The sequence below is a fragment of the Polypterus senegalus genome, chromosome 4 (genome assembly GCF_016835505.1).
Source record: "Polypterus senegalus isolate Bchr_013 chromosome 4, ASM1683550v1, whole genome shotgun sequence".
Taxonomy (NCBI): domain Eukaryota; kingdom Metazoa; phylum Chordata; class Cladistia; order Polypteriformes; family Polypteridae; genus Polypterus; species Polypterus senegalus.
In genome coordinates this window covers 98,447,000-98,468,051 of record NC_053157.1, presented here as the reverse complement: position 1 = coordinate 98,468,051, position 21,052 = coordinate 98,447,000, and the positions used below count along the sequence as shown (strand labels likewise).

The window sequence follows — 21,052 nt, the reverse complement described above, 5'->3', positions numbered from 1 at the left end:
TTACTTTGCCACGGATTCACGTCTCCCTACTGATAACTACAGCCTTTTTGTTTAATTCACGACTTCTCCGCTGTTTTATTGTTTGTTTATTACAATTATAGTTATTGTATAGGTATTTTACACTTACTTTACATTGCTCAGGTACCCATTTCCTTTATCATTCCAACCCCCATTACCATGTCTATCGAGATGATCACCATCGATCAAAGAACTGTCACTTACTGAGTGGTTTCCATGCCCGGAGATGGCACCTATCTTTTCCATTCTCTTTGTTACATATTGCACGGCCATATCAGGTTCACTGTTGATATCCGGAGGAACATTCTGTCTTATGTATTGAATGACTGGGACAGGTTCAAGGTGTGGACTGATGACGGTACAGGAGATAATTAGACTACACAGGAGCACTAGAAGAGTGAAATGCTTAAGCCCTTCACCTATGGTTCTGCATGTGAGTTGATGGCTGCCGCTGAATTGTTTGGTTGTCGCTTTCAAGTGTACCGAAATGGTCAAATATTTTACAGCTTTTGACAACCGCCAATACCTCTTAAACATCTTAGATTTACAGGTGACGATTTCACACCGGTTGTGTGCTTACAACGCTTGACAGATGCCAAATGTCACTTCAACACAACAAATCCTGCAAATACTGTCGTAATTGAAACAAACCATGAAACTCAAACCGATTATGACAGCAGTAATCCAAGCTGTGAGATTTGAGACAAGATTACTGTTCACATGACCAACTGTAAGTTGCATGCTCAAGAGTAAGCTCAGCGCACAGCTTGGTCATGTTACAACCGGAGGGCGAACTGACAACATGGTATACAAAGAGATCCTTAACAAATAATTATTGGCATATTTTCCCTCAGTTTAAAAAGGTTTAATTTTCTTCTTAATAAAAATTTTAATGCAGTACTTCACCGCTGCGAAGCGCGGGTATTTTGCTAGTATATATATATATATGACAACAACACTCATCACTCACAACAGTGACAAAACAATTACATTGACAATCAGGTTACGTTATTTTCAAAATGTTTCCTTTTCTTTTCATTGCTTCTTTAACACACTATCTCACAAGCGCAGGTATTTTGCTAGTATATATATATATATATATATATATATATATATATATATATATATATGCCAGCAACACTCATGACAAAGACAAAACAATTACATTGTCAATCATTTTGCGTTGTTATTTTCTTTTTCATTACTTCATTTAACACACTGCTTCTCCGCTGCGAAGCGCGGATATTTTGCTAGTATACTAATAAAAGGCAAAGCACTGACTCACTCACTCATAACTTATTCTCCAACTTCCCATGTAGGTAGAAGGCTGAAATTTGGCAGCCTTATTCCTTACAGCTTACTTACAAAAGTTAAGCAGGTTTCATTTCGAAATTCTTATTTCGGTGGTATGACGCCACTGTCGGCCTCCATATTGAACTTTCCAACGGTCTTTGTTACTTATAGGCCCATCTTCAAGAAATTCGGTATGCAGGTTCCCAACGCTAACCGAATCCTACTTGTGTACATATATACGTCCACAGCCTGCAGCTCGGTCACCGTGCAAGGCTACGTTGGGTCCCCAATCCCAACACCTCCCACGTTATTGGCTGCCTGCCTATATAAAGCAGTCCGTTGCTCCAATCTCTACATTCCCTTCCTTGCTTCGCCACGTAATTCCCGTCTCCCAGCTGCAAACTACAGCATTTTTATTTAATCCACGGCTTCTCCGCTGTTTTATTGTTCGTTTATTACGATTATAGTTATTGTCTAGGTATTTTAGACTTACTTTACATTGTTCAGGTACCTATTTCCTTTATCGTTCCAACCATACCCCTATTAACATGTCTATCGAGGTGATCACCATCGATCAAACAACTGTCACTTACCGAATGGTTTCCATGCCGGAGATGGCACCTGCCTTTTCCATTCTCTTTGTTACATATTGCACGGCCATATCAGGCTCAATCTTGATATCCGGAGGAACATTTGTGTCTTATGTATTGAATGACTGGGACAGGTTCAAGGTGTGGACTGATTACGGTACAGGAGATAATTATACTACACAGGAGCACTTTAATAGTGAAATGCTTAAGCCCTTCACCTATGGTTCCACATGTGAGTTGATGGCTGCCACTGAATTGTTCGGTTGTCGTTTTCAAGTGTACCGAAATGGCCAAATATTTTACACCTTTCGACCACTGCCAATGCCTCTTAAACATCTTAGATTCACAGGTGATGATTTCAGTAGTGGACACTTTGATGTTTATGAATTTTTAAACTCTCAAAAGCTGGATGGGAAGTTATCGATGAAACTGGTTGTATGCTTACAACGCTTGACAGATGTCGAATGTCACTTCAACACAAGTCCTGCAAATATTGTCATAATTGAAATAAACCATGAAACTCAAACCGATTATGACAGCAGCAATCCAAGCTGTGAGATTTGAAACAAGATTACTTTTCACATGGCCAACATGTATGTATGTATGTATGTATGTATGTATGTATGTATGTACAGTATATGTATTTGTGTATATGTGTATATATGTATATGTGTATACAGTATATATGTGTGTGTATATGTATGTATAAGTGTATATATATGTACATATGTGTGAGAGTGTGTCTGTTACTAATATGTAAATCAATTACAATAATTAACTTTTTTTACACTCTTGTCAGTGGTCTTTGCTTCCTTTCTATTTTAAATTGGTTGCATAATATATGGTATTGTATTCTTTACAGGCATTTTTAATGTATGTAACACAATATTTTAACACAATATTTTTCTTGTGTGCAACAAATGCACTTGCATGCAGGCTTACTGTACATAAAGAGTAAGCACCTTTAATGAATATCTGAAAATTATGCATGTGACATTATTGTGGTCTCTTGGCCTATCTTATTTTGAATTGACAATTCTTTTGCTCTGCTGGGTGTTTAGCAGATCTCTGTAAGCTCGTCTAAATAGCATAGAAGTTGCAACCAGATAGAGTTCTGTAGCTGTTTGGAGTTACCCAACATTATGTTGTGGTTAGCTTGAATTGTCACCATTTCTGAGAAACCGTTAAAAAATTTGACTTAATTCACTTTATCATTGTATATATATTTGATTATTAGGATCTATTTTGATATTTCTGTTTATTCAGTATATTACATAATCGGAAAGAAGCAGCTCAGATTGCCATGGTTACACTATGATTTCTCCTTGTAATTACTTTATCTTGAGGTCAGAGCACCTAAAGTACTAATCTAATACTATGACCAATAAACATTGTAAGAGTTAAAGTATTGTGTGATTATGATTAAGGTGGTCGGCACACTCTAGAAAATTGTATGCCTTCATACAGTAGATAAAGTCCATTAATGATTCTTCCTACCACCTTTTTACACATTTCAAGTCATATTTCTAAACATTTATGGTGGAGTTTTGATTCTGGTTTATTCTCTGTTCTGCTTACCACCACTCTCATAGAGTGTATCGCTTCAAAGGAACACATTGCCTTAAGCAGTCTGTAACAAGCATATGAGATAAAATTAAACTCATAAAAGGCTGACTCTGCTTTGCTGTAACAAAATAACAAAAATTTAGCCCACTGCTCATTAATATTTACATTTTGTTTAATGGGATCTCAAAAACACTTTTTTGTAATAATAGCCAAATATTTTGGTAGTATGTTACTGTATAATTTGCTGAAACATGCTGTCTAATGATTTTTATACATGCTTTTATACTAAGGTGAAAAGGTAGAAAGATTATGCTCCCCCAGCTTAGAACCTTTTTAAAATCTTTACTATAAAACTTTTTGCTAAAAGATTAGAAACTTTCACAAGATTTAACAAGATAAAATTAACAAAAGAGCCTTTTGGCTGTTGTAAACTCTCAAAGCAGTTATGTGTATTAGTTTTAACAGGATTCTATCACAAAAAAACAATTTTTCTTTTTTAGCTGACTTTGCTTATGTACTTTTAGTATTAGCAGTGTGGGAAAGCATAAGGAACAAACGTATTTTTACATTTCAAAAAATGCTAATTTAAGTTAATGGTCATATTAAAAAGAAAACGAAGAAACTTGTAACATGCATTAAATTCTAGCCAACCAGAGTATTGCTAGTAGATGGTGCTTAATTATTAATATAATGGACTCAGATTTGCTTAAGTGCAAATAGTTAACATGTAATTAATCTAGTATAGTGTATATTTAAATATTAATGTTATTTCTTTTTGTCCTCTTAATTTTATTGCTTCACTGAATAGAGCACCACGTAAGCCCATCATTGAGACAGACATTCAATTTTACCATGTTCCTTCACATGGAGATGCAAGCAAGAAACGTCTGATAGAGGACACTGAAGACTGGCGTCCAAGAACAGGAACCTCCCAGTCACGCTCCTTCCGCATCCTTGCTCAGATTACTGGCACTGAACGGAGTATGTACCATGCATAAAAACTGTATTGTATTTATTAGTATAGTGAAATTTATAAGAAACCTTGCTAGCAACACTCAGTATCTATTGTTCACCATCAAACAGCAGGTGAAGTATAAGCTATACACAGGTATATGAAATAAAAATACATTTTTTATAGCATGGCTTGTCCATAATGTAGCTGGGATAGGCTCTGGCCTTCTGCATAATTAGGTGCTTTCCATTTTATCATTTTATAACTTAACTTACCAACCACAGTTCCTCATTAAACCATGGTAAAATACAATAGTTGCTTGTGTTTTTCAAACTAGTATTGTCTGTGGTGAAGTAATATAAGTAAGAAGGAAGAAGTGACATCACTGCCCTGGTAATTTTCATTTTTTTAACAAATCTGTTACTTTTGTTATAAATTAATCTTTTTTTTTTTAATTAGATAGCTGATCAGCTAAGTAGTGTGGTGTTTGTGAGTGTTGGAATTTGCCATTTTCATTTATTGCTGTCAAGTGTGTGATTTTCAGCTAATAAGAAACATAAGTGTACAGATAGTTTAATAGCTAATTGTCTGGATATCATGGTTATGGAAAGTGAAAAGTCAGAAAAGGTTTAAAGATTTTTAGAATTAATAAAACAATATATTAAATACATTTTATATTATTGTTTTTTCAGTGCAAGAGCCTGTTTCTGATACTGGGAAAAAGACAAAGTGAGTTATTTGAGCTCTGCATCATGACTTGATATTGCTTTACTGGTTATGTCATTTACAAATGTATGAGCATGTTTTAACCTTTTGGATGCTTGAAATGTTTATGTTAGTACAAAACCATGTTATATTCACCATACAACAGTAAATATACCTCGGTATATTACTAACTCAAACTTAAGTCTGCTATGACTATCACCTAACAAATGTAGATTTCCTAAAGGCAAATGCAGAATTTAATATATTTTCTGTTTGCAGATCTGTGCAGAATGGTTTAAAAACAATGAACAATAGAAAATACATTATTTCATAATATTTAAAATATAAGTAAACAAAAAATAACACCTACTTCAATTTTATTTTTGTATAGCACTCTTCACTGAATGCAAGCATATAGTATAGTGACAAATTCACAGTTATATACAAATAAAATAATATAATGAGTACAAATTCAGAGACAAATTTGTTTAAACAGACAGAAAAAGAAGATGTTCAAAACTGATTAGCAAAAGTGTAGCCTAGCAGTATCGGTCCATTAATTGTTGAACTATGACCAGTTGACAATGAAAGTAAGAAAAAGGAAAACTCCATTCACCAGCATCCCTGGGTAAAATAAACCTCTTGAGGGTCCACAGTTAATTATTATAGAGAAAAGTCAAAAGACAAAGTCGAGTAAAATGACAATCCTAGAAACCTAGGTTGACTGACAGCTCACCCCTTCCTGGGCATTGTACATTAGAATCTGTTCTGGACTATCTAAAATGATGACAGATTCTTTGTTTACTCCAAGGCTACAGGTATGTCAGATATCTTTCTGACATACTGATTAGGAAGTAAATTCCAGAATGAAGAACAACAATGAACAAATGTGTGTGTGTGTGTGTGTGTGTGTGGCAGTGAAAGTACAATTTTATACTATTTTTACTTTTTTATTTAGTCATTGTTGAATTATGTGAGATCTTAAGCTTATTATATATTTCCACTTTATCCCAAAGCATATCAAAAAGTATTTTTTACAGTATGCTGACTTCTGGGTTTTCACTGTTGTTGTTAAACATTCCTGTTGACCTACTGTATATTTTAATGTTCAATGTACATGTCACATCAGCGGACAACAATGCATTTTCTTTCTGTATTTGAATACTAGTTTGTGAAAATGCACAGAATACTAAAAATGACAGCTACTGTAGATCAACAAGGTTTTCTAGTAAATATATTTGACTTAAAAGAATTCTCAACCATTTTGATTAATAGGCTTATTGTCCTATACAACAACAACAACATTTATTTATATACCACGTTTTCATACAAATGATGTACCTGAAAGTGCTATACATGATGAAGAAAGAGAAAAAAGACAAAATAAATAAGAAAATAGAATTAGGGAACACTAATTAACATAGAATAAAGTAAGGTCTGATGGCCAGGGATAACAGAAAAAACAAACAAAAAAACTCCAGACGGCTAGAGAAAAAAAAAACCTGCAGGGGTTCCAAGGCGACGAGACCGTCCAGGCCCCTCCATATATCAATATTTGAAACTTTCTTTTTTAATATAGTATTTATTTCTCTTGCAAAATACCTTAATATGCATTACCTACTTGCCTTGCTCCTCAGATACCCATTCCATGCCAGTACAGTAATCCCTCCTCGATCGCGAAGGTTGCGTTCCAGACCCCCCTGCGATAGGTGAAAATCCACGAAGTAGAAACCATATGTTTGTATGGTTATTTTTATATATTTTAAGCCCTTATAAACTCTCCCACACTGTTTATAAATATTCCCTGCACAGTTATACAGCATAATCCCTTTGTATTCTCTTAGATATTAAGTAAGATTCATTGAAATTATGTATGTAAACACACTGTGTATATACAGTAAAACCTAAATATTATTTTAAAGATATCGAGTGTCTCCGATATCACATATGTTACAGCCATTACGATAAACAGGCCACCAGCAATAAATACGTACAATGCAAGAAAATTTGTATACAGTAAATGTGTGTACAGTGACACTAAACATACGTACATGTACTAAGTACTGTAAGTAGAAAATTAATTATGGTTACTCACCAGCAATGACACAATGACTTGTCTGATAACGATGAGTTTCATTTTACTGCACAACAAAGGAGAGCGTTACAGCACATCTAAAGGAGCCACTTTAGGCGACTGTGTAGCACTGCCGTTGTTCTTCTGGCAGTCTTCAATCCAAATCTCTAAAGCAGATTTCATCCGGACAACTGTCTTATTACATCCACTTACAACTCGTTTTGCACCCTGGTTAAAAGGACACTGCAGCCTTAGATTTTATATTCCTTTCCCACTTTTTAAATAAAAAGAATCGTAGCCTCATTGATGCTGTAATTGCAATGGCAGCGGTGTAGCTTTTCCCTTCCTTCAACAAATCCAAAACGTTTACCTTTTCGGCAATCGTTAACATCTTCCGTTGGCGCTTGGGCACGGCCCCTGAAGCAGTAGCAGGAGCAGATCGTTTTGGAGCCATAATGAAGTGCTTGACTATGCACAAAGATAAACACAAGAGAGCACAAAAGTTAATTCTTTACACAGCAAAACACGTTGATGCTGAATGAGTGAGATGAGACTTCCTGGTTAACACTGCATTCAGCACACAGGAACTTATCCACCAATAGCATCCCTTGTATGAAATCAACTGGGCAAACCAACTGAGGAAGCATGTACAGGAAGTAAAAAGACCCATTGTCCGCAGAACCCTAAAGTAGCAAAAATCTGCGTTATATATTTAGTTTTGCTTACATATAAAATCCGCGATAGAGTGAAGCCGCTAAAGTCGAAGCGCGATATAGCGAGGGATTACTGTATCTAATCTTTTTTTTTTTAATTTTAATGAGGCACTTTAATGTGCTGAGGTAATATTTATTACTTGAATGTTGCAAAGTTTTTATTTCTTTGCATCATTTCATTAATTAAAATTTTTCTGTTTACATTTCAAACTTTACTAAATAATGATATTGATGTTTACTTCAAATGTTGGTACATTATTTTATTGAAAAAGTATATTTACTGTCATGCTGCCGTCAGCAGCCTGTTTATTTTCTGTCTTGAGGACATTTAGTAAAAGATTCTATGTTGTTGCAAATTTATTAAAAATAAAAAAACTGAGAAATCACATGTACATAAGTATTCACAGCCTTTGCTCAATACTTTGTTGATGCACCTTTGGCAGCAATTACAGCCTCAAGTCTTTTTGAATATGATGCCACAAGCTTGGCACACCTATCCTTGGCCAGTTTCGCCCATTCCTCTTTGCAGCACCTCTCAAGCGCCATCAGGTTGGATGGGAAGCGTCTGTGCATAGCCATTGTAAGATCTCTCCAGAGATGTTCAATCAGATTCAAGTCTGGGCTCTGGCTGGGCCACTCAAGGACATTCACAGAGCTGTCCTGAAGCCACTCCTTTGATATCTTGGCTGTGTCCTTAGGGTCGTTGTCCTGCTGAAAGATAAACCGTCGCCCCAGTCTGAGGTCGAGAGCGCTCTGGAGCAGGTTTTCATCCAGGATGTCTCTGTACATTGCTGCAGTCATCTTTCCCTTTATTCTGACTAGTCTCCCAGTTCCTGCCGCTGAAAAACATCCCCACAGCATGATGCTACCACCGCCATGCTTCACTGTAGGGATGGTATTGGCCTGGTGATGAGCAGTGCCTGGTTTCCTCCAAATGTGACGCCTGGCATTCACACCAAAGAGTTCAATCTTTGTCTCATCAGAACAGAGAATTTTGTTTCTCATGGTCTGAGAGTCCTTCAGGTGCCTTTTGGCAAACTCCAGGCGGGCTGCAATGTGCCTTTTACTAAGGAGTGGCTTCCATCTGGCCACTCTACCATACAGGCCTGATTGGTGGATTGCTGCAGAGATTGTTGTCCTTCTGGAAGGTTCTCCTGTGTCCACAGAGGACCTCTGGAGCTCTGACAGAGTGACCATCGGGTTCTTGGTCACCTCCCTGACTAAAGCCCTTCTCCCCCGATCGCTCAGTTTAGATGGCTGGCCAGCTCTAGGAAGAGTCCTGGTGGTTTCGAACTTCTTCCACTTACGGATGATGGAGGCCACTGTGCTCATTGGGACCTTCAAAGCAGCACAAACTTTTCTGTAACCTTCCCCAGATTTGTGCCTCGAGACAATCCTGTCTCGGAGGTCTACAGACAATTCCTTTGACTTCATGCTTGGTTTGTGCTCTGACATGAACTGTCAACTGTGAAACCTTGTATAGACAGGTGTGTGCCTTTCCAAATCATGTCCAATCAACTGAATTTACCACAGGTGGACTCCAATTAAGCTGCAGAAACATCTCCAGGATGATCAGGGGAAACAGGATGCACTTGAGCTCAATTTTGAGCTTCATGGCAAACAAAGGCTGTGAATACTTATGTACTTGTGCTTTCTCAATTTTTTTTATTTTTAATAAATTTGCAAAAATCTCAAGTAAACTTTTTTCACGTTGTCATTATGGGGTGTTGTGTGTAGAATTCTGAGGAAAAAAATGAATTTAATCCATTTTGGAATAAGGCTGTAACATAACAAAATGTGGAAAAAGTGATGTGCTGTGAATACTTTCCGGGTGCACTGTATATAAAATAAAGTTTGTATTATAAGTGGGGTAATTGATAATTGCTGTAATATACCTATGTGTCAACAAGTATTATTGTGCCATGTTAAGTGTACAGTATAATGTGAATATGAAGCACTTCATATTTTAGCAGACAACAACGTAGTGGTTTCGCACAATGACTCATTTATTACTCCTAGATGGGACATATATATTCTGATTGTATTAGTGGAGGCTCAATTACATGGTAATAATCCATAAAACTGGGGTTCAAAGAAGCCTTTATATGGATTTCGATTAAATTTCTCAGTTCTTGAATTATAAATGCATATTTTACAAGTACTGCCGTAAAAGTAAATTTTATAGTTGTTGCAGGGAACTAGTAATTTCCAATCAAATTTTATTAGAGGCCATGCAAATAAATATTTTTCCACTAACTTTAGAGTATATGCTGGGTTGTCCAATCTGATGACATAATCTTTCTATCTAATAATTCCAAGACTTACCAGTATCTCAGATGACTTTTCTATGGTCAGAAAAGAACAAAAAAAAAAATGTACAGCTTACTATATATTTTTTTTAACCAAATAGCAGACGTCAGTGTTCTGGGAAACCTATAGGATATGTACATGCTGCTTTTGTCTCCTTTAAAGTTTGTGCATCAGTCATGTACATTTTGTGTGTTATGCTAGTTGAATAAGTTGATTTTATTTTGTGGCTTTTAAAAACATTCATTTTTTTTTTTTTACTCTTGTGTGATATCAATTGCATTTTAGTATTGAAAGATGTCCCTTATAGATCATGCTTTAATGTTTAAGCTTACCTACAAATAACTAAATGGTATTCAGGCAGCTAAACAAGTGAACTATTTCATGTTAAATGAAATTATTAAACTTATTAAATTGCTATCTCATTCATAGTATGTAGTCAACAGCGCACATTGTTGATATTACAATAGCATTTTTTGCTCTTCTCACTACTCGTGCATTATATAGTGAGTGGGAAGCCACAACTACCACCACTAATGTGTAGCATCCACCTGGATGATGCGATGGCAGCCATTTAGCACCAGTATGCTCACCACACATTTGCTGTCAAGCGCTGAAGGGATGAGTAGTAGTCTGTATAAATAAGGTACAATTATAAAAAGACATAGGTTTGAATTTTATGTATGGAAGGAAAGTTTGATACTTTTAAATCTTCCCATATTATCAGTAATAGCTGAAGCATGACAGTTGGTGTTTGTGTATACTGAATAAACATGGAGTTTTATAATAAACAAGAACAAAAAAAAAGAGTGGAGTTTTATAAGTGGGTTGTTTTATTTACATATTGGACCATGCTAAAAGCAGTGGTAGAACTTTTGAATGGTATTTCAGAAAAGTACAGGATTCAGGACGAGACCTCATTTGACCACACCAGGTTAGAACATCTGGAGTCATGTGCATGTCTGCACCTGTGATTCATTAGAAAACCTTAAATAAGACAATGTCCCTAACTGTCCCTTTTCTTAAAAGATAAACATAGTTTGATTCCCCATAGTTAGGGGCCATTCATTCATGGCCTCGTCCTTAAGTTGTTAACCTGGTCCCAATTTCAAAATCTGTGTTGCCACATTATGGCTATGATATCTTGTAACTTTTTTCCATCTTTCTATAAAACCCTTTTCAAATGCACAGATTCTTTTTAATGTGAACTCACAGTATAATGTTTAATTCTCTGTGCTTTTTTTTTTAAAACCTATTCTTAAACTTAACAAACTTTTGAGGTATACAGTTTACAATGCAATGCACTTATGCCTATACCTACAGTCCATTACTTTACTGTCAATAGTTTCTTCAGACTCCACCTAGGTGTGACTGCCACTCACCTGGTAGTTGGCTTCTTAACCCCTGATTGACTTAACTGTAACATGAACTTGGATTCCAGTCTCCAGGGATAAAGAAGGCTTAATCTAGTATTGCAATAAACAAAAGCCAATCAAGTATAACAATTCACAATGCAACATGGATGATCCTGTAGATCTGTAAGTAGAGGAAGATTAGCAACACATCTGTCCTTGAGGTGTTTGTCTTGTTGCTTATGGTTTAGGCAGGGAATCGAAGAATTTTCAGTTTGACTCTTATTAAAGCAACCCAATTTTGTCTCTGATCAGCTCATTGTTTAGATCTTATGATATAGTTATACCTCGGTATGATTTTGTTTATAAGGCAACTTTGTCATTATCCAGAGTTTATTATACTAAAATTATATTTTCAAAATCTCTGTCAGAACTGGGAGATATAAGAGCAACATACATGTATAACTTAGAAACTGTGCAGTATGTTTATATAACTTAGAAACAGCTCATGAAACCATACTTGCATTATGGTAGTTGGGCTGTATGATATATTTGATTTAGGCCAGTTATTAACTATTATAAGAAAAACCATGAACCAAGCAATATCCCATAGCAGTATTCTTAACTCTACACTTACAATGCCTCAGAGCTTTTTGCATTTTCTACTTAAACTAATAATCAAAGTAATTGGTAATTCTTAAAAAATACAAAATCATCAACAGATGAGGTACATTTTCCATAGCAAAGAAACATAGCAAGCTGTTTTAGCATAGAAAAGGAATGCAGTGTCTTTATAAAAGTGCACTTTTTAAACATTCCAAGAAAAAATCTGCCCCTTCCTTACATACTTTTATCTCTCTCTCTCTGTCCACGGGTACAGGATAATACAACATTCTTTTATTGTCCTAGAGCAGTATTAGCTGTGCCACACTCTTGTTTCTGCTCTTGAGCTGCTGGAGGTTTCATATCCAGGGTACTATGCTTAACAGTGTCTGCAAGGTTTGAATTTTCAAGAAATATTTTAGAAATTTATCAAAAAGATGCACATATGCATGAAATATTCACATAAATTACTAACACTGTGAGAACATTATGCATGCAAAATTGAGAGAGTAATTGAAGTAGTTGCAATATGGCTCATGTTTTTTCCTTTCTTTTCTAATATATATTCTTTTCAGGGAAAAGATGACGACTCAGATCATCGGTCCCAAATATACTAAGCTGCGTGACTGGCACCATGGTGTTTCAGCTCGTGTCCTGAATGTGCAATAAATTGCACTGAACAGACAACTTACACTATTTATTCTTGTGAAAATTCATTAGGCTTTAATGAATGAATCTGCTTATATAATTTTGCATTTCTGTTAAATAATGGAGTTCTTTTGTTTTTTGTGGTGATCTGCTGTTCTGTAAAGTTGGAATCTAACACAAATTAGTAGACTTATTATGGTCTACATTGTTTAGGTCAAATCAAACATGTTGTAGTATATGTTAAAACCATGGCATTTATTATTTCTTTGATATGTAAAAATTTGAAAGCATTTAAAGTCACCTATATGCAAATGTCAATATTATGCATTTAGTTCAGAGAGGTTCACAAATATAAAGTTTTCATCTGTGTAACAAAGTTGGCCAATACTGGGCAAAAACTCTTTTTGATTTTAGTTTAAAATCTCTTAACGCTAGGTTATTTGCATTGAAATTCTGTGGCACTTCAGAAAAACTATATACTGTACATTGCTCAGTGATATATTTGGCTAAATTGGGCATTCCCTAAAATGCTGAAATGCTCAACATACTAACAAAATGAGCTACAGGTAGGCATACAAATCACTAAAGGAACGATTATTGTTTACCCCCTAAAGCCCAACATTCTTTAACTGTTTTTTCTCAGATTTTTTGGGGGTGATTGGCCAAATCTTGGCTCTCTAATGAAAACACCATTAAAAGTCACTTGAACTGGAACACAACATATGCAGGCTTAAAAAGAAAAACATTCAAATAATAAAACAGAAATTATGACCAACACCTTCCAAAATCCACCTCATTAATCCACCCTTCACTTGCTATATATTGCCTTTAAGTACAGGTTGTCTAATCATTTTCCTCTGATGATAACACCTTGCTTTCATATATACAGTATATATATATATACATATAATATATATGCTTGCTAACTTGTTGAGAAAAAGGAAAATAAAATATATAATAGTTAATATCTGATGGTATTATCATAGTTCACATTACCTTCATACACATACTTAGCAAATGCACCTGTGTTATGTTACTAGTACAGTTTGTCCTATCCTAGATGGTAGAGTCCATTATCAAGATAGCTTCATGAAAGTGGTATTGGGACATTTGTTAAAAAGATTGTTTGTACAAGGAAATACATGCATTAAAATGCATTTAGCCTTTAAGCCAATCTCCTTCAAAGTGATTTTGTACATAGCAGAAAATTTTTATCAAATTGGTTATTTAAGTCTGTACTACCGATTTTATAAAAAGAAAGCTGGTAATATAAAGGGACATTGCCATCTTTGTGAAGTTTTTAACATTATTTTTCCTTAAGCAATGGTTTGATGAGCTCTTTTCAACATTCTGCATTTGTACTGCTGATTGTCAGTGATCAGAATATCATTGCTGTTATTTTCTAAACTTCTCTAAATATCACTTTACTATAGATATTTGTAGCACCGACACTTTGTATGAGGAGACTATCACAGTTGTGGGGTTTTATCATGCTACCAAGCTGACGAAATTCCCAAAAGAGAGAAGTGCTCAGATTGACCATATCTCCTCATTACTACAGCATTGACTATTTTCAGTATACTCGGACAGTTATAATATCAAGTCATGAAGATTTAGACAACAATCCTTTCTTTGTTAGATCTGGCACAAAGTAGCCATTGTGCTTTTTTAATTATGTCAAATGATTAATGCTTAAGAGTGCATTAAAAATAAATATGGCAAATAAACAGTACATCAAATTTTTCTTCTTCTTAACACCACTAAGCACAGTATATGTGCTAATGCAATTTATAGGACTTTATGACGGATGATTTTGTTCAGACTTTTCAGAGGAATTTAATTTACCATGATGTTTATTTTGAAATTATTTAATTTGAATACCAGCTCTGCAGCATGCAGTGTGTGTTTTAGTTTGGAGAAGAAGACAGCATACTTTATATTTTTTAATGAAATATGTTTTGCTCTTTCTAGTTATATTTGTTACACTTATGTAGTATAAAGTTGACTGAAAAGTTTGCGGAAAAATGCATTTATTTAATATTCATAGCTTGGCCACACTGCACTAGATAGACTAGATCTCATGTGTGCATTGATATTGTGTATTGCTTAATTGTGTAGATTATATAATTTAGATTCTATTAATAAGAAGATTTTGCCTGATAATTTGATTTTAATCTGTATTATAATGTACTATAAAAGTAGAATTTTAATAAATACATCTTTAAGACATTCCTTTCCTTTTGTTCCTCGCTTTTCTTGTTTCTGCTTTAAAATGTATTTTTTCATTTTCTTCTATTAGCTTTCTGTATGTCTTCTTGGTTTGACAGGAAATGAAAATACCAGGTGATAGTCATGCCTAAAACAATTGTCCCATAATAAAATTTGTTTTTGGAATATTTATTGTACCTTTGCTGAACAATTTAAAATAAGTTCCCATATTGTTAAATGTAATTTGTGAATTTAGCCATTGGGTGCTTTATCATATATTCAGAAGGACTCTCACTAGTTCTTTGTGACATCTTTGACATAAATAAGCTGCAGTTTTATTGCATACAACATCAGACGTCTCACTAAAACAATTTCATTAACTTGATTAAGACTGGGCTATACAGTTGTTTATGGTATACACTAGATGAAATATTTCTGGCATGGATTTTGTAATAAAATTTTTTACAGTTATTCCAAGACCAAAATGTGCAAACTTGTCACATACAGTATGTGTCCTAAAGGTAGTGTCTTTGTGTATTCACTTGACTATAAACTGTGTAATATGTGAGCCTACCCTGATAGGAATATTACCCAAAATGTTTTGTGGCTCAGCCTGATTGACTGGATGAAAACAAGAAGGATGGACATGAAACTTCCATGTCTCACACTGTACTTGCAGCAGTGTGAATGAGTGAGAAAGAAAGAAAGAGAACTATTTTATTGGTGTGAGAGAGGTGAATAGCTGCTATTAAATCTGTTTATTTTTTTTTTAATTTGATTGATTTTATTGTAATCATTCCATACAAATAGATCAATTTTTACAAAAAAAAAGGATTGAAAACAAATCAGCCCCCAAAATTGTTTAGAAAGATAACAGATGCACTTAATCAGTAGTGCATCTTTTGTTAAATATGAGCATGTTTTAGTCTGAAAACTATACACAATTACATTATCATGGTATCTGTTGAGTTGAGATGAGTTAAGTATTCCACTTGTAGAAAATTAAGGCAAGTTTTAGTGACGTAATGATGTTCATTGTATAGAATCTTACATTTTTGGAATTACATAACATCGCCCTCATTATGCATAAGTCAACAGTCAGGCACCATATTATTGAAAGTGTTTATACATAGCATTTAAGTTAAGTACTGTCATCCTGTCCGTGTAAAACAGCAAGAAATTATAACACTACAAAGACATTTAATTATGGGGATTTATAGTAAAAGAGATTCTATAAGTGGAAAAGCAAAACAAACATATTACACAACAAGACATTTTTCACATTGTGCTGGTGTTTATTACATATCTTGTTTCCTTTAAAGTTTCACAGTGTGCACATCATTTTGTGTAGTCATGGTCTTTGTGTAAAAGCTATTTTTTAGTCTATTTGTCCATGTTTTTATTGTCTTGAAGCTTCTGCCCAAAGGAAGCAGTTCAAACAGAGAGTGACCGGGCTGGGACAGATCTTTACAGTTCCCACTGCCTGAGAAAGACTGGGAGCATAATTTAAAGATATTTCAAGGATGGGAGAGGACATCTGATGATCATCTGGGCAGTGGTGATGACCCTCTGCAGAGCTTTCCTCTCTGATGCAGTGCAGCTGGCAAACAACACACACATGTAATAAGTCTACATGTTCACTATGGAGCAACAGTAGAAGGACATGAGCAGGTTTTGGGTGAAATGGTTTGCATTCCAATTCAGGTCCTCCTCTATGTGTACATCCAGGAACCGGACGGTCGGGACCCTCTTCACACTATTCCCATCAATGAAAAGGGGCTGAATATTCGTTTCTTCCTCCTAAAGTCGATAATCAGCTACTTGGTTTTGATGGCATTAAGAATTTAGATTGTTGTCTCTACACCACCCAGACAGTGTTTGTCCTCTTAAGAGGACTCATTCACCCCAGAGATGAGCCCCACCACAATGGTGTCATCTGCAAATTTGATGATGCTGTTGCTGGAGTGTGCAGTAATAGGTGTATATGGTGAAGAGAAGGGGGCTCAGCACACAGCCCTGTGGAGAACCAGTGCTAGGGCTGAGGGATGAGGAGATGTGGGGGCCTTCTTTTACCATCTGAGAGCATTCATAGAGGAAGTTCAAAATCCAGAGACAATCCCAGATCTGTCAGTTTGGTCACCTGTTAATGAGAGAATATGGCATTAAATGCAGAGCTAAAGTCTACAAAGAGAAGCCTAGTGTAACTCCCCTGCTGCCTTAGGTGGGTTAGGACAGTGTGGAGAGTTGTGGCTATGACATCCTCTGTAGACCTGTTTACCCAGCAAGTATATTGGTGTGTGTCTAACATTGGTGGAGGGCTTCAAATGAGTAGAGTTCGGACCAGTTACTCAAAGGACTATATGATCACATGAGTAAGTGCCACTGGATGGTAGTCATTTAGGCTGCTATAGTGTTTTTTGGCAGTGAAACTATAATAGAGGGTGGAGGGTAGAATGGTGGACTGGGTAAAGACTGGTTGAAGATCTAGTGAATTTACCTAGAAGCAGGCAAAGAAGTGGTTCAGTGGTTTATTACTCTAGAAGCAGTCCTCACTCCTCCTCTTGTAAGCAGCCTTAGCCTTTTTTATATCTTTTTTCAATTTGTCTCTGGCAGCGCTGTATTGTGCCTCTTCCCCCAGCCTGAAAGCTGCACTTCTGTCCTTGGAACAGGCACTGAACTTCTTTCGTCATCCAGGGCTTCTGATAAGGATAGACCCGGATGCACTTGTCTATGGTGATAGTGTCTGTGCAGCACTTAATATGGCCCAGAACAGTTGTAGTGTACTCTTCTAGGTCCTGATGTTCACAAATATCCTAATTTGTTCTCTCAAAGCAGTCCTGCAGCTGTTGAGAAGCCCCTTCAGGCCACTTTTTAATAGTCTTAAATGTGATAAGAGCATTCTTTCTAAGGGGTTTATATGCCAGAATTAAAAGCAGGGACATGTGTTTGGATTGGTAAGAAGTGTGTTGGTATTCAGTTCCGAAGCTTTGTTTGATATTGGAGTAGATTTTGTCCATTGTATTTGTACCTCTAGTAATACACTTAATGTGCTGATGGAATCTGGGGAACACTGCTTTTAAATCAAAATGGTTAAAGTCACTATGATGTGAACAGCCTCAAGATACAAATTCTTTTGACTGCTAATAGTACTATATAAATAACCAAGAGCCGAGTTAGCATTTGCATAAGGTATACACCACAGTTACCATGACTACACAAAATTCCCTGGAATGATATACAGTATGGGCCTGCTTTTAACAGTCACAAACTCCAATTCCATACAGTCTTAGTGTTAGTATACCAGCTGTTGTTGACACACAGGCATATGAGTCTCTGGTCCTGTCCTACTGGTGTACTGTGCAGTCTGCTAACTCAATAGCTGTGTCCAGAATGAGTAAATGAAGCACAGTCTCTGTGATTAGCAGAATGCTGTTGTCATTAATGATCTTATTTGCTGCAACCTGTAGCTTCAGTTCGTCCATCTTATTTGTAAAGGATCTTGTGTTAGTGAGAAAAATGCTAGGAAGAGGCCTCTTGTGTGGTTGCCTTCATAGTTCCCTTCCTGTGGGGATGATAATCCTGGGGCGGTCGGGTGCCTGGATTTGTCCACCAGGATATCGTAGGATTTGAGAAACTCATCTGTAACTAAAGCAAACTTAATTCTGATATCATTTAGATTACTTTAAGCATATAAACCTCATAGTCAAAACATAGTCTAAACATTATCTAGTTCTTGAGACTTTGGCAAAATACTGTCTCGGCCCTTCTTAAAATAAATAAATAAATAAAATTGTAACAACTGCAAGCTATATACGGGGCTTCAACATTGGCCATAACACCAGGTACCTTGCACACCATTTGTGGGGCATTGCTTAATGTATAAATAAAGCGTGTATGCTGCTGTCCTTTGCAGCTGTCCTTTGCAGCATCCCTTTGCATGGCTTGGTAGAGAGGCAGATCCTCACTTAAATTGGCAGTTCAAAGACAATAGAAGACAAGTAGTCTGTGTATTGCTCATATACCATATATGAAGAGTGAGTGAAGCAGAGTTAGAGCAGCAGCACAAAAAGTTAGAAAATGTTGCTGTTGTGTCCATTATTATTGACCCTCAGCTCTTGCAGTCCATTCTTTGCATTGCAGTCTGCACTAAATTGAAAATATCCTAAATTGATAATCCATGCTGCTGATCCCTTCATTATCTTTCAAAACAGTGATTAGTCCTGATGACATTTTCAGGGGTGGAGCACTCAAAGTATATTAGTGGAATGCAATTTGAAAAATCACAGCTTTAACGCAAGATTTTATAAGTAATTTATCTTAAGTTTGTGTCAAGTCATAAGTCACCAATAAGTAAGTCAAGTCATTTTTTAAATATTGTGAAGCAAGTCATGTCAGAAAAAAATCATTCAAGTCATGTGACTCAAGTCACCCACCTCTATAGTCTCATGCAGGCAAAGGCTCTGAATGACTTGATGACCAGATGAGTCTTATGTAGCAATTAAACCTTGAAGGAAAGTTAAAGTAATGGTAAACTAGACAGGATAGCACATCAATTTGTTTTAAGTAGATACATTTATGTATATAAATGTCAAACTAAAATAAGAGGGAGTTCAGAGTGATGTTTGTAGATGGGTGCAGAATTGTCACAGAACCCTATCAGAATTGGCTGTTAAAAGTGCTGTTCCACAGAAGTCAGTGCTAGGGCAGCTGCTATTTTTAATATATATAAATGATTTGGATAGGAATATGAGTAACAAACTGGTTAAATTTGCAGATGATACCAAGCTAGGTGGATTAGCACATAATCTAGAATCCATTAAATCATTACAGAGTGACTTGGGCAGATTTGTGGCATGTAAAATTGAATGTAAGTACATGTAAAGTATTACATGTAGGAAGTAAAAATATTAGGTTTGAATACACAATGGGAGGTCTGAAAATTGAAAGTACACCTTATGAGAAGGATTTAGGAGTTGTAGTGGACTTGACATTATCAGCTGTCAGAGTGTTGAGAAGCCATTATAAAGACTAACAGAGTGTTAGGTTATATAGCACGATGTGTAGAGTTCAAGTCCAAGGAGGTTGTGCTTAAGCTTTAAAATGCACTGGTGGTGCCTCATCTGATGTACTGCATATAGGTTTGGTCTCAAGCTACAAAAATTATATAGCAGCGCTAGAAAAAGTCCACAAAAGAGTGACTAGGCTGATTCCAGGGCTATAAGGGATGAATTATGATTAAAAGTACTGATTTTTTTTTTTTTTGTTTAAGCAAAAGAAGACTTAAGAAGAGACATGGCTGAGGTGTTTAAAATTATGAAGGGAATCGGTACGGTGGATCAAGACTTTTATTTTAAAATTGGAAACTTGTTAAGGGTAAATTTCGCACAAACATTAGGGAGTTTTGCTTTACACAGAAATCCACAGATACTGTACATGGAATAAGCTATGTTAGTGTGGTCAACAGTAAGACTTTAGGGACTTTCAAAACTAGACTTGATGTTATTTTGAAATATTAAGTGGATATGAATGGAGTGCTGTGTTGGGCTGAATGGCCTTTTCTCATCTAGATTGTTATAATGTTCTGATATGCAAAGTCTGCAGTAGCAAGATGTATTACTTCTCCATTCACATGTCTAATTTTATCACAAAAAAGTTCTTTAATGCTGTTTATTCTTGGTGTTTAAACGTCTTGGTCACTTTACTGGTCACACTCTCTAGCACTAAACCAACATTTTGGAGAAAAAATGTAATGGATGAATCATTTATATTAGCAGTTGTAAATGTGCAACCCTGACCTCACAAGAGAATCATTGTTGTTTAGTTTCAGTTACTTTGATGTTTCAGCTGCAGTCTGTAATGCCTTTGACATGTGATCGATCCCAGGAATATATTAATATTCTTACTGGGTCAAGGGTGCCTGTGAACAAAGATGGAGTATCCCGGAAAACACAATGCAGTAATTTTTCAGATAGAGTTAATTCCCATGAATTTCTTTGGTTTACTTATATACAGTTAGGTCCATA

At 35.8% G+C, this 21,052-nt stretch overlaps 1 protein-coding gene across 11 annotated transcripts in view; it reads left to right on the top strand.

The window, feature by feature from the left end:
• pdlim5a (PDZ and LIM domain 5a) overlaps window positions 1-21,052 on the top strand; it is a 244,895-nt gene that overhangs the window by 157,111 nt on the left and 66,732 nt on the right. For 10 of the 11 annotated variants that reach the window (XM_039751077.1, XM_039751075.1, XM_039751073.1 and 7 more), the window contains 2 exons: window positions 4,276-4,448; window positions 5,112-5,148. In XM_039751077.1, the coding sequence (XP_039607011.1) occupies window positions 4,276-4,448; window positions 5,112-5,148 (210 nt within the window). Of the gene's footprint in view, window positions 1-4,275; window positions 4,449-5,111; window positions 5,149-12,748; window positions 13,512-21,052 lie in introns of those variants that run through there. The other variant, XM_039751081.1, reaches the window with a different exon arrangement.